The sequence below is a fragment of the Lathyrus oleraceus genome, chromosome 7 (genome assembly GCF_024323335.1).
Source record: "Lathyrus oleraceus cultivar Zhongwan6 chromosome 7, CAAS_Psat_ZW6_1.0, whole genome shotgun sequence".
Taxonomy (NCBI): Eukaryota; Viridiplantae; Streptophyta; class Magnoliopsida; order Fabales; family Fabaceae; genus Lathyrus; species Lathyrus oleraceus.
Genome location: NC_066585.1, coordinates 99,691,344 through 99,704,956, shown reverse-complemented (window position 1 = coordinate 99,704,956; position 13,613 = coordinate 99,691,344). Strand labels below are relative to the sequence as shown.

Sequence of the window (13,613 nt, the reverse complement as noted above, 5' to 3'; positions counted from 1 at the left end):
GATGCTTGCAATTAATTTAGATTGCAGTTTAGACAAAGCAAAATACGTGGAACAGGATAGCCCATCAACAACAATGTCTTCTTTTCCCGGCTTGTATTTGATAGTAAAATCATGTTCCAAGAATTTGCGGAGGCAATGTTATTGCTCTGATGTGTGAATGTGTTGCTGAGTCAATGAACACAAACTCTTTTGATCTGTTTTGATGATGAATTTGTGGCCTATGAGACAATGATGAAACTTAGCTAGTGCCTTAGTTATAACATACATTTCGTGTGCTTATGTCGATAGTTTATGCATGTGAGGTCCAAGCTTCCATGCGAGATATGCTATAGATTGTTTTGGCCGAGAATGACTCGTATTTTGTAATTGGAAGCCACCTATGAGTATCGATGATTTAATTCTCTTAAGATTTTGAAGAACTTAACCGCTTGATTCAAATTTTTTCCAACCAAGCTTGTTGCTTGAGAACAAGTAATGATTTAAGTTTATGGGTATTTGATAAGTGATTATTGCATCACATTTTAAACTTATTTTCTTTCCGCTTTCTTATGTGTTTTCATTATTTTAATTCGATTTTATGCATTTTTGTGTTCTTTTGATGTTTTTAGAAAATAAGAGAGTAATGAACTCAATTGGAGTAATAAACCCAATTGAAGTGAAAAAGACTAAGGATCGCGCGAAAAGAAAGTCTTCTCATATAAAATACCAAAGACCAACACGATAGGGTTGTATCCTGTGTCGGCTGACACATGCCATATTGAAATTTGTCTATAAAATACTTTTATATATATAAACTCTAGAGTCCCTCAAAGAAAAAAAAAAGTCAATTTCAATTTGTTTCTATTATTAAAAAAAATCTTTTATTTTTAGATTGAGTGTGTTTTGTCTCTCTTTAACTCCCCAACGAGACATAATAGCGTCATTGACTGAAGTCCTAACCAATTACCCAACGGAGAGTGGCCCACCAAAATTATTAATTTTGACTCCTTTTACTGCAAATCTCCACATCTTAGAAATTTGTTAGACTAATTATTCATTTCTGGTAAAGTACCAAAATGCAAAAAAAAAACATTTTGTGTTTTCCAAAACAACAACAACCAATGTTAAACAAAAGGAACAAAGCACAATAGAAGGTTCGGTTTCAGATTTGCTGTCATACCCAGCTATGTGAGTTTCTTTCTCTCTTTTTCTCCATTCGCTTTCCCTCTTTCAACCCTTAAACTCCAACTACACTTTCACCTTTTCCGATTTTCACTTTATTATACATCTTCTCTCATCCATGGTTGTAAGTGTTTCCTTTCTGATTTCCTTTTTCGTTCTTGTTTGGTGATTCTTTGTATGCTTCATTCGATTCCCCTTCATGTTCCTTGTTTTTTTTTGCTTGCATCCAATTGAAGTTTCTTCTGTTCCTAATTACTCATCGTTTTCTGTAAAGAACATTATTCCAACCGCATTTTTTATGTTTATTGTTTATGGATTCTTTGAATGAAGTAGGACTCTGTTTGTGCTGCTCTATCATTTCTCTTATAAATCAAAAGATAGGAAGCATTCTTTGTTTTTTTACCATTATTTTTGCGTTTTCCTTTTTTGGATTTTATGTTTTGTTAAGCTTTCTAGCTCAACTTTCCTTTTTAGAATTGCTAAGTCTTGCAATTGGATTTTTCTGCCAGAACACAACATGATAAAACATAAACGGTTCCATTGTGTTGTAGTTGAACCAAAATGTAACACATATTTAATGTTGTGTTTTTTCTTTCTTTCAGTTTTTTAAGGATAACCAAACATTAAAATATAACAAAGATAATGTTGTGTTTATTTTTATACAGCGTTATTTCTTATTGATCAGTTTTCATTCCTTGATGTTTTTTACACTGCAGGGATGAAGATTTTGATATGATAATTGATTGTCATGGTCATTGAATAGGTGGTTCATGCCAGCAAGTAGATATGGACTTCTTATTTGTGTTATTGCTGTTGGGTTACTTCTGTTCTTTTGTGTTGTCTGATCAGCAAGGTACAATCTTATATTTTGACGCCACCAAACTCGTTCAAATAGAATGTAGCTTAGTTTTATGAAAGTTGCAGTGTTTTTCTAGCTGGTGTGTAATGATTTCGCTCATTTCAGGAGATGCACTGATTGCATTGAAGTTTTCACTGAATGCTTCAGGTGAACAGCTTACTGACTGGAATGAGAATCAAGTCAACCCTTGTACTTGGTCGCGTATTAACTGTAATCAAAACAACATTGTTTTTGAAGTGTAAGATATTCTCTAATGGCTTTTTTTTAAATGTTTCATTGCCTTCATTGTTAATGGGAAATTATATATCCATGCTATATATCTCGCACTTTTGTATCTCCAGTTTGTGCATGCCATGTAATTCTGGGATTTGCTTCGTTGCAGTTCATTGGCGATGATGGGATTCACAGGATACTTGACCCCAAGGATAGGAGCTCTAAAATATCTCAAATTTCTGTAAGTATTTACATCACAAAATATCCCCGCAATTCAAGTCAATTCCATATCGCTAATAACATGTTTGGTATTCTTTTAAATATTCACCATTAACAGAAAAAGCAATATTTTAAGTGTAACCATTCATATGAAAATTGCAGTTCTTTGCAAGGAAATAACATCACTGGTGAAATACCAAAAGAATTAGGAAACCTGACAAGCTTGATCAGGTTGGATTTGGAAAACAACAGATTAACTGGTGAAATACCGTCTACCCTTGGTAATCTTAAAAAGCTCCAATTCTTGTAAGTATATGACATACTGTTTGGCAGGTTTTACAGATATATAATGCGTCGTAGAGCATATTTTTATTGTGGTATAATGTTTAAAAGTGTCATCTTTTGTCTGCTACCAGGACATTGAGTCGAAACAATCTCAGCGGGACTATTCCTGAATCAGTTGCCAGTATTTCAAGCTTGACCGAAATGTATGTGAAATAATGGTTTCTGGAAGTTTACAGGCCACTTTCTAAGTATATTCCATCAATTAAGTATATGGCTGATTGCCCAAACTTCTCTTTTGCAGTCAGCTAGATTCAAATAATCTCAGTGGCCGAATTCCGCAGAAGTTATTTGAAGTTTCTAAATACAAGTACGAATGGTAGAATAATATTTAAATGATCATTTAAATACCATTTACATTCCACTTTTTTAACTGTGCTCCTTATTGCAGTTTCAGCGGAAATAATTTGAATTGTGGCGTGAGTTATGGTCAACCTTGTGCGTATAATAATTCAGATCAAGGTAATTTGATGCGAATATTTTGTTGGTCTTGTTCTATGATGTGTTGTTATCCACATCTTTCTCTCTTCCATATGCTACAATTTGAATTCAAATTTACATGGCAGGTTCATCACATAAACCAACCGGCCTCATAATCGGAATTATCGTAGCGTTTGTAGCTATCCTTGTTATTGGTGGTCTCCTATTATTTTGGTGCAAGGGTAGACACAAGGGCTACAAGCGCGAAGTTTTTGTAGATGTTGCAGGTTTGAGTCTCTTGTTGATTCTAATACTCTATTTAATCATCACTATTTTTTTCTTGTCTCATTAGGTGAAGTTTGATATATGTGCAGCCAATTATCAACTCAATACTAACTATTTTATACTCATCGTTTTTTATTGTTTCATCAGGTGAAGTTGATCGGCGAATTGCATTTGGTCAATTGAGAAGATTTGCATGGAGAGAACTACAAATAGCTACCGACAATTTTAGTGAGAAAAATGTTTTAGGACAGGGAGGCTTTGGAAAGGTTTATAAAGGTGTCCTTTCTGATAACACAAAAGTTGCTGTTAAAAGGTTAACTGATTATGAAAGCCCCGGGGGAGATGTAGCTTTCCAGCGTGAAGTTGAGATGATAAGTGTAGCAGTTCATCGGAACTTGTTACGGCTGATTGGATATTGTACTACTCCAACCGAGCGTCTCCTAGTTTATCCCTTCATGCAGAACTTAAGTCTCGCGTATCGTCTACGAGGTATTAAGTTACAATGCGTAATGGCATCATCACTAGTATTCTAAGCATTCGATTTGTTTTTCTATAAAAATGAAAGTATTGCTTAACTGTGTAAATACTGATGCAGAACTCAAACCCGGGGAACTTGTTTTGGGTTGGCCTACAAGAAAACAGGTAGCTCTGGGAACTGCACGGGGCCTCGAATATCTTCATGAGCATTGCAATCCTAAGATTATTCATCGGGATGTGAAGGCAGCTAATGTATTACTCGACGAAGATTTTGAAGCAGTTGTCGGCGACTTTGGTTTGGCGAAGTTAGTAGATGTTCGAAAGACTAACGTGACAACTCAAGTTCGTGGGACAATGGGCCACATAGCTCCTGAATATTTGTCGACCGGAAAGTCCTCAGAAAGGACCGATGTTTTTGGCTATGGGATTATGCTTCTGGAGCTTGTTACAGGCCAACGCGCAATTGACTTCTCACGGTTGGAAGAGGAAGATGACGTGCTGTTACTTGACCATGTAAGATCTCATATTTTAAAGAAAATGATCTGCATCACCTTTTATCAGTTAATACTTGTCGGTGACTGTTTTTATACGTTATGTTTTATAGGTTAAGAAATTGGAGCGGGAAAAAAGACTAGAAGTTATTGTTGATCGCAACCTAAATAAAAACTACAACATACAAGAGGTAGAGATGATGATAAAAGTTGCATTACTGTGCACTCAAGCAACGCCGGAAGACCGTCCACTAATGTCTGAGGTTGTAAGAATGCTAGAAGGGGAGGGGTTGGCTGAAAGGTGGGAAGAATGGCAACACGTGGAGGTGAACCGGAGACAAGAATACGAGAGACTACAAAGAAGATTTGATTGGGGAGAAGATTCGGTTTATAATCAAGATGCCATTGAGTTGTCTGGTGGAAGATGAAAAGATGCATAGATTTGAACCAATTATCTTTTTTTTTATAGGTTAGCTTGAATGAATGAATAGAGATGAGAATTTGATTGCATCTCAAGTGGAAGACGAAGAGTTATAGTTTTGATGTCACAACGATGGTTATGGTATTGTTTTCAAGTTTTTTACTTATGGTGGCGTGTCATGCAAGTTTCCTAACAATGGTTGATGTAGATAAAGTTGTTCACAAAGTATGTACCTCAGCTAAAGCTTGAAACTGAGGAACATTATTGGTTTCATGTTCAGTATTTTCATTTATACATCTATGGAGCCTTGTATTATTCAAAAGAAATGAAGAGGGTACTAACTTGCAATTAGCTTTCTATGGTCCATGTGTTATTTTCTTTAATTAAAATTTTGATTATTTAGTTCTCTTTTTTCTTTGATCAAAGTAAGTTTATCTTATAATTTCTACTTATATTTAACAACAGCAAAGCTTTGAATACATTCAATATTTTGTCTTAGATCGATCTTCCCAAGCTCTGGATTTAATTAGCATCTCAAAATCTTGATTTTAGAAGTGTTTTAGATATTCTGATATCTGGTTAATGAAGTGAAATTTTACATTGATGGTTATAGTTGGCAATGAAATGAACAGGGTTTGGGCATGCTCACCATCCTCCATCCCCGTATCCACAGTTTGAATCCAAGTGCCAGCCAATAATACCCTGATCTATATATCTATATATATATATATATATATATATATATATATATATATATATATATATATATAATATATCTATATATATATATATATATATATATATATATATATATATATATGTATTTCATTCAGATGGATATCTTTATCGATTACATTCAAGATTCAGATACATCTTTCAGATATAATCCATATGAATATTCATTCTGACAAGCATTCTGATATCCTCCTAATGATGACATCTTTAAGCCCATCCCAGACATTTATTGCAAATACAACATATACAAATATTGCAAATACAACATATACAAATATTATCAGATATAGCCTAACGTACGGCTCATTCTGATTCAGCCTAACGCATGGTTCCTTCAACTGTTCCAGTACGGTCTAGCGTACGACCCACTTTGATATTCATCCCCTCAGATACTACCTAGCGTACGGTACATTATGAAATGTAGTCTAGCGTATGACTACTCCTTTTATCATCAGATACAGCCTAATGGACGGCTCATTCTGCTACTCAGATACGATCTAGCGTATGATCCATTCTGATCTTTTATCATCAGATACAGCCTAATGGACGGCTCATTCTGCTACTCAGATACGATCTAGCGTATGATCCATTCTGATCTTTTATCCTCAGATACAGCCTAATGGACGGCTCATTCTGCAACTCAGATACGATCTAGTGTACGACCCAGTCTGGCTCTTCTCATCAGATACTACCTAGCGTACGGTACATTCTGAAATGTAGTCTAGCGTACGACTACTTTTTATCGCCCAATACAGCCTAACGGACGGCTCATTCTACTACTCAGATACGATCTAGCGTACGATCCATTCTGATCTTTATTTCTCCAGATACAGCCTAACGGACGGCTCGCTCTGCTACTCAGATACGGTCTAGCGTATGACCCATTCTGATCCTTATCTCATCAGGTTCAGCGCACCCTAATATCACCTAATGGATGACTCATTATACGGTCTAGCGTACGACCCAGTGTGACACCCATGTCTTCAGATATGGTCTAATGTACGACGCACTCTGAAGCTCTCATCATCAAACTTTCTGGATGACATCTTTAAGCCCATCTCCATAAAGACTATCTTTTAATTAACAAGTGCAAATTTTTGGGGCATTCTAAGTGTTCAATAATCTTCCACCTCCAGATCACGAATGACGTACATACCATTCTAATTCTCTCGGTTTAAGAATATTGAACAGGGGCAGCTGTCATACCCCAAAATTTGCCTGTTAATTTTTATGATAAATTGATTCATGCATGACATTCATTTCACATTTGCATTCATTCATTAGCATACATTCTCATATAAATTATAAATTTTAATTTATTTATTATGTGATACAGATATAAAAAATAATAATTTTTGGTTATCTGTATGATATAAATAAATTATATATATATATATATATATATATATATATATATATATATATATATATATATATTATATATATATATATAATATATATATATATATATATATATATATATATATATATATATATATATATATATATATATATATATAATATATATATAATAAATAAAATAGTTTTAATTTAATGAAAAATAAAAATAGATTTGAATTTTAATTGTATAATTAAAATTTTAAATTAATTTATTTGTTAAAGCTCATTAAATTATAATAACTATTTTTTATAATTTAGTGACTCATGTTCTATTTATTCATTATTTATAAATAGTATTTATTTAGTAATTCACGTTTTACTTAATAAAATTTATTTATAAGAGTAACATTTTTTAAAAGCCCATAAATTATAAAATAATTTTGGTTGATATAAGTAAGAATAATTTTGATTTTTTTTTTAAATGATGAAAGTAAAAATAGAAATAGGTTTAAATTTTAATTCAATTATGTAACTAAAATTTAAATTAATTTTTATTTGTTAAAAGTCATTTGAATTATTCATTATTTGTATTTAATAAATAGCAAGGTTAAACCCTGACTCTCCTAAAGTATAGGAAGGGATCCAAATATTTAGCAAGGTTAAACCCTAAAGTATAGGAAGGGATCCAAATATTTAGCAAGGTTAAACCCTAATCCACACCATTATAAATACTTCATATGGCTGCAGTGAGAGGGAGGAGACGGAAAAGAGGAGAGATACAGCAGAAGAAGATACACAAGGCAAGGCAGAAGCAAGAAGATTCACGGGCAGGGAAAAGGGAAGCAACCATAAAGCACTCATAGCCTGAATAAGAGAATCAAATCCCCAGTAAGTGTTCATTATGGAATTTGCATCCAACATGATTACCTTGCAATACTCCTTAATTCATGCATGAATAATATTGGTTTAATATATATATTGAGATGATGTATTCATGGTTTGGTGGATGTTGGTATTGATTTATTCAAGTATGCATCTGTTCTTGATATGTCATAGCATGTTGGAGAAATTCTGTTTGCATGATTAAAGAATTATATCTGCCATTTAATTATTATTATATGAGTGTTGTTTCTAGCATGATTATGTTTATTTCACATGCTGTTATTACATAATAATAATGATGATGATGATATAATGGTGATAATATAAATCCTTGGTTGTCTTTAACATGTATGTGTAAGGTTTGTTTTATTATTATCACTTGCAGTAAAGAGAACTAATACATGAGTAAAATAATATAAGCTTCTTGATTTGTGCATGACTATTTTTATTATTGCATGATGATTATATATGATCTTATTTTATGTGTGTGGTTTGATATAAGATGAAATTACAGGTTTGTTGTATTCACATGAAAGAAACAGCATGAGAAAAAATAAAGTAGCTTGCCGTAAGAGAGAAAGATGTAACATGCATGGTGTTAGAAATTGGGTATGATAATCCTGGATAACTTCGAAGAATCGTGTTCGTACACTTTCCGAACAAAGTATTTCGACCCTATTCTTGCCTGGGTTCACGAAATCTTTGTGGGGATAATTCTTGAAAAACAATTTATTTCTGGCAAAGAGAGATGTTCAGGAATGTAGAGAGAAAATTTGATTTCGTTATCACTTTTCAAACTGAGGCCAAATGACTCCTTATATAGGAGATGAATAACAGAAACTGAAAAGACGCAACTGTTCAGAAACGGTTACGTCGGTTGGGAAAGGATTCGAAATTCAAAAGAAAATTTCGAACGTTGGAACCCCGTTTCAATTATTCGCATTCAATTATACGTTGACTCGACGAGCGTGCACTCCGCACTACCCCTAACTCGTTTCCAAGCTTTAACGCATAATTGCATCGGCCTATAATAAATCACATTACTACTAAAATACATTGATGATACTAAAATCACCAATAAATCCCCCCCATTTTAGTGTAATCCTTGATTTACTCAGTATATACAATTATATATACAAGGGTATAACACACAGGTATAACGATCAAACAAATGCATAAATGAAAATGTCTTGCGATTGAATTTTCATCTTAGTACAAATACACATTCCAAATACTCGAAAATCGGGGTGTCATAGCGATTGAACCCGTCAATCCATTTGAGTGTCTGAAGATATAGTACACATATGTTTCTTACAATACTCTATTATTCATACTTGACACTTTACAAGCCATGTGTCCTTATCCATTAATAAGCATATAGGAAGCCAAGTCCAAGCTTCTTGAAGCGGCAAAACTTCATGCTCACATAGGTGATTCTTTTAATCTTGCACCTGCATTTGCAATTTTCCAAAAGAACCATTAAGAAGATATAATTCAACCTAACCATCACTTGCAGGTCTGAGCACATACCTTGGGAAGATAAACACAATTGCTCCAATCTCTAACTATGATCTTTCCACATTGAATTCTGCTTCTAATATTGTATTAGAAGGGAATTGGGTATACCATAGCTAACAGATTTAAATGGACTTTAATCCCATCCCAATTACCGACTTCTTCACTAAGTCTCTAGCTAACCCCTTCGTCAAGTGGTCAGCTAAGTTTTGTTGCGACCGAACAAACTCAATAGATATCACCCCATTCATGATTAATTCCCTAATCATACTATGTCTAACACCCAAATGTCTAGACTTTCCATTATATATTTGACTATAAGCTTTAGCCAATGTGGCAGTACTATCACAACGGATAGAAATTGGTGATATCGGTTTAGGCCATATCGGAATCTCATATACCAAATTCCTTAGCCATTCCGCTTCTTTACCAGCAGCAGCTAATGCTACAAACTCAGATTCCATTATGGAACCAGTTATACATGTTTGCTTCTTGGAAGCCCATGAGATGGCACCTCCCCCAAGCAAGAACACCCATCCACTTGTAGAGGATGAATCTTCAGCATTATTTATCCAACTAGCATCCGAATAACCCTCTAACACCGAAGAAAATCCCATATATGACAATCCATAATTTATTGTACCCTTCAAGTACTTGAATACCCTAGTTATCGCATGCCAATGATGTCTACTAGGATTACTAGTAAATCTGCTCAACTTTCCAACCGCATAAGCAATATCCGGTCTAGTGCTAATCATATCATACATCAAAGAGCCTATAGCTTTTGAATATTCGAGTTGATCCACAGGTTTACCTGTATTTGGCATAAGCTTTTCTCCCGGATCCATGGGAGTACTTACTGGAGAACAACTTTCATAATTGAACTTCTTGAGTATTTTCTCAATGTAATGAGATTGCGTAATTACAATCCCCTTATTCTCCCGTTTAATCTTAATACCAAGAATAACGTCCGCTTCTCCCATATCCTTCATGGAGAACCTTGATGACAAGAAATTCTTCGTTTTATCAACTTGATTTTGGTCGGTGCCAAAGATCAACATGTCATCAACATATAAACAAATGAAAACTCCTTTACCGGAAGTATCAAATTTGCTATATACACATTTGTCAGCTTGGTTTAGAATGAAACCATTAGACAAGACAACCTCATCAAACTTTTGATGCCACTGCTTCAGAGCTTGTTTCAGCCCATACAATGACTTAATTAGCTTACACACTTTATGCTCATTACCAGGCATTACAAATCCTTCAGGTTGCTTCATATACACTTCTTCCTCCAAATCACCATTCAGAAATGCTGTTTTGACATCCATTTGATGAATCACTAGATTATGAATAGCCGCCAAGGCAATCAACAATCTAATAGTAGTGATACGGGCAACAGGAGCATAGGTATCGAAATAATCAATCCCTTCCTTTTGTCTGAAGCCTTGGATAACTAATCTAGCTTTAAACTTGTCAATTGTACCATCGACTTTCATCTTCCTTTTGAAGATCCATTTGCAACCCAATGGTTTGCAACCTGGTGGTAAATCAGATAATACCCAAGTATTATTTTCCATGATAGAACCAATCTCTTCGTCAATTGCTTCTTTCCAAAAAGCAGAATCTCGAGATTTCACAGCTTCATCATACGTTCTTGGATCCTCCTCTATATTATAGCAATAATAGTATTGAGTGTCAATCTGATCCTTTGATCCCTCAACTAAATATAGTTGAAAATCAGATCCATAAGATCTAGATTTTCTAGCTCTTTTGCTCCTACGAGGTTCAAGTGTCTCACTTGGCACATCATTTGAATGATCATCCTTTAGAGATTCATCTGAATTAGGTATAGAGTCCTTTGGTCTAGGTATAGAAGAGAAACAATTCTCATCAAATATGGCATCTCTCGATTCTATAATCGTGTTAATAGAAATCGAGTCATTAGGTTCTATAACATAAAACCTATAGGCCTTGGAGTGCTCAGCATATCCAACAAAGATGCAAGCTACACCCTTTTCACCCAAAGTTTTCCTTTTTGGGTCCGGGAGTCTAACCACGACCCTACAACCCCAAACACGTAGAAATGTTAAGTTGGGTCGTTTCTTATACCAAAGTTCATATGGGGTAGTCTTGTTCCTTTTATTAGGAACCCTATTTAACAAATAGCAAGCCGTTAACATAGCTTCTCCCCAAAACCCTTCACTCAAACCAGAGTAAGATAACATGGCATTCACCATTTCCTTAAGCACTCTATTTTTCCTTTCAGCCACACCATTTTGTTGAGGTGTATATGGTGCCGTAGTCTCATGAATGATTCCTACGGATTGGAAAAATACAGGATCATAATATTCACCACCTCTATCTGTACGTAATGTTTTAATCAACACATTCTGTTGCACTTCAACTTCAGTTTTATAAATTTTGAATTTATCCAAGGATTCGTCCTTAGCGTGCAGCAAATAAACATAGCAGAATCGAGATGCATCATCTATGAAAGTGACAAAATATTTTTTATGTCCTAATGATGGAGTAGCATGCAAATCACATAAATCACTATGTATCAACTCAAGAATGACAGATTTCCTTGTTATACTTTTAAAAGGTTGCCTAGTGATCTTTGTTAACATGCAAGTTTTACAATTTTCTACATTTTTATCAAAAACAGGAATTAAATCATCTTTAGACATTTCATGCATTCTTTTATAATGTACGTGTCCTAGACGAGCATGCCATAACGATGAATTGATAACATTCGAAGAGGACATAAATACAGAGCCAGAATCATTAGGAACTCCATTCAAATTCATCATAAACATACCATTATTATAATATCCAAATCCTACAAACACACCAGACTTCGATAAAACATATTTATCGGATTCACACACTTGCTTGTATCCAAGCTTATTTAATACAGGACCAGAAATTAAATTCTTACGTAGTTTAGGAACATACAAAACATTAAACAAAGTAATAGTCTTTCCAGAACTGAATTCTAGCACCACGTTTCCTTTGCCTTCAACGGGAGCGAAGTGATCATCTCCCATGTAGAGGACAGAACCATCTTCCACTGGAACAAGAGTCTTGAACCAGAAACGATCCTTGCAAACATGTGTTGTAGCGCCAGAATCAATCCACCACGCGATAACATCATCCTGCACATAGAATGCTTCAGAATTTAGTGAAACCGAATGTTTAATCAAACTATTCAAATCACGAATTGATTTCTGACCTTGGTTTTCGGATTGGTCCTTAGACCCCTTTCCTGAACCACTTGCATTCGCGTTATCATGCTTTTTGCCGGAACGACAATCCTTCTTGAAGTGGCCTGTTTTGCCACACTTCCAGCATTCTAGTTTCGGTTTCTTGTTAGCACCGAAACTGCCCTTATTGTTCTTGAAAGCACGCTTTTTTCCTTTGTTTTTGTTGTTACCGTTCTTACCACCCTCTTCGACCATATTAACCGAGGGTCCAACAATTTCTTTGCCTTTTCCTTTGTCATCCTCCTGCGCTCTTAGAGATTCTTCTATGCGCAAGTGACTTCCAAGTTGGATCAAAGACAGTTCGTCTTTTCCATGCTTCAGATTGTGTTTGAAATCCTTCCACGAAGGAGGCAACTTGTCTATGATGCTTGAGACAGATATTGTTTCATCCATCTTCAATCCGTGTTGTGTGAACTGTCCAAGGATTCAGAGGAGTTCATTGAATTGTTCCATGACAGACCTCGATTCAACCATTTTGTAATTGTTGAAATCGGTTACCAGAAACTTTTTACTGGATGAGTCCTCTGCCATGTACTTGGATTCGAGACAATCCCACAATTCCTTTGCAGATTCTATGTTTTGATAAATATCAAATAAGGGATCAGACATACCGTTAAGAATGTGCCCTCTGCATATGTAGTCGTCGTTCTCCCATTTTGATCTACGTCTCAGATTTTCAACTGTGTCTTCCTCCAGAAGTTCTGGAATCGGTGTAGACAGGACATGCACCACCTTCAACGTTGTCAACATGAAATGCATCTTCTTCTGCCAACGCCTGAAGTCTTGTCCTTAAAACTTGTCCAATTTTCCGAAGTTTGTAGTCATCTCCTTGACGGTGATTCCTCCAGCCATGATTATCAGAAAATACTTTGTTCGTTTGTTAGAAATTGGGTATGATAATCCTGGATAACTTCGAAGAATCGTGTTCGTACACTTTCCGAACAAAGTATTTCGACCCTATTCTTGCCTGGGTTCACGAAATC

The 13,613-nt window shown here is 35.0% G+C and overlaps 1 protein-coding gene across 7 annotated transcripts; it reads left to right on the top strand.

Moving 5' to 3' along the window:
* The first annotated feature begins 992 nt into the window (after positions 1-992).
* Positions 993-5,239, top strand: LOC127104368 (probable LRR receptor-like serine/threonine-protein kinase At5g10290). 7 transcript variants are annotated; one of them, XM_051041553.1, is made up of 12 exons: positions 993-1,167; positions 1,878-2,014; positions 2,168-2,258; positions 2,403-2,474; positions 2,615-2,758; positions 2,869-2,940; positions 3,039-3,113; positions 3,186-3,256; positions 3,361-3,501; positions 3,647-3,988; positions 4,095-4,489; positions 4,581-5,239. In XM_051041553.1, exons 2-12 carry the CDS (start codon positions 1,948-1,950, stop codon positions 4,893-4,895), a joined length of 1,785 nt encoding a protein of 594 aa, XP_050897510.1. In that variant the 5' UTR covers positions 993-1,167; positions 1,878-1,947; the 3' UTR covers positions 4,896-5,239. The 7 variants fall into 7 exon arrangements, with proteins under 7 accessions (XP_050897510.1, XP_050897509.1, XP_050897506.1 ...); XM_051041552.1 differs by having other exon boundaries at positions 2,126-2,258; positions 3,039-3,104; XM_051041549.1 differs by having other exon boundaries at positions 2,126-2,258.
* Positions 5,240-13,613: the final 8,374 nt, after the last annotated feature.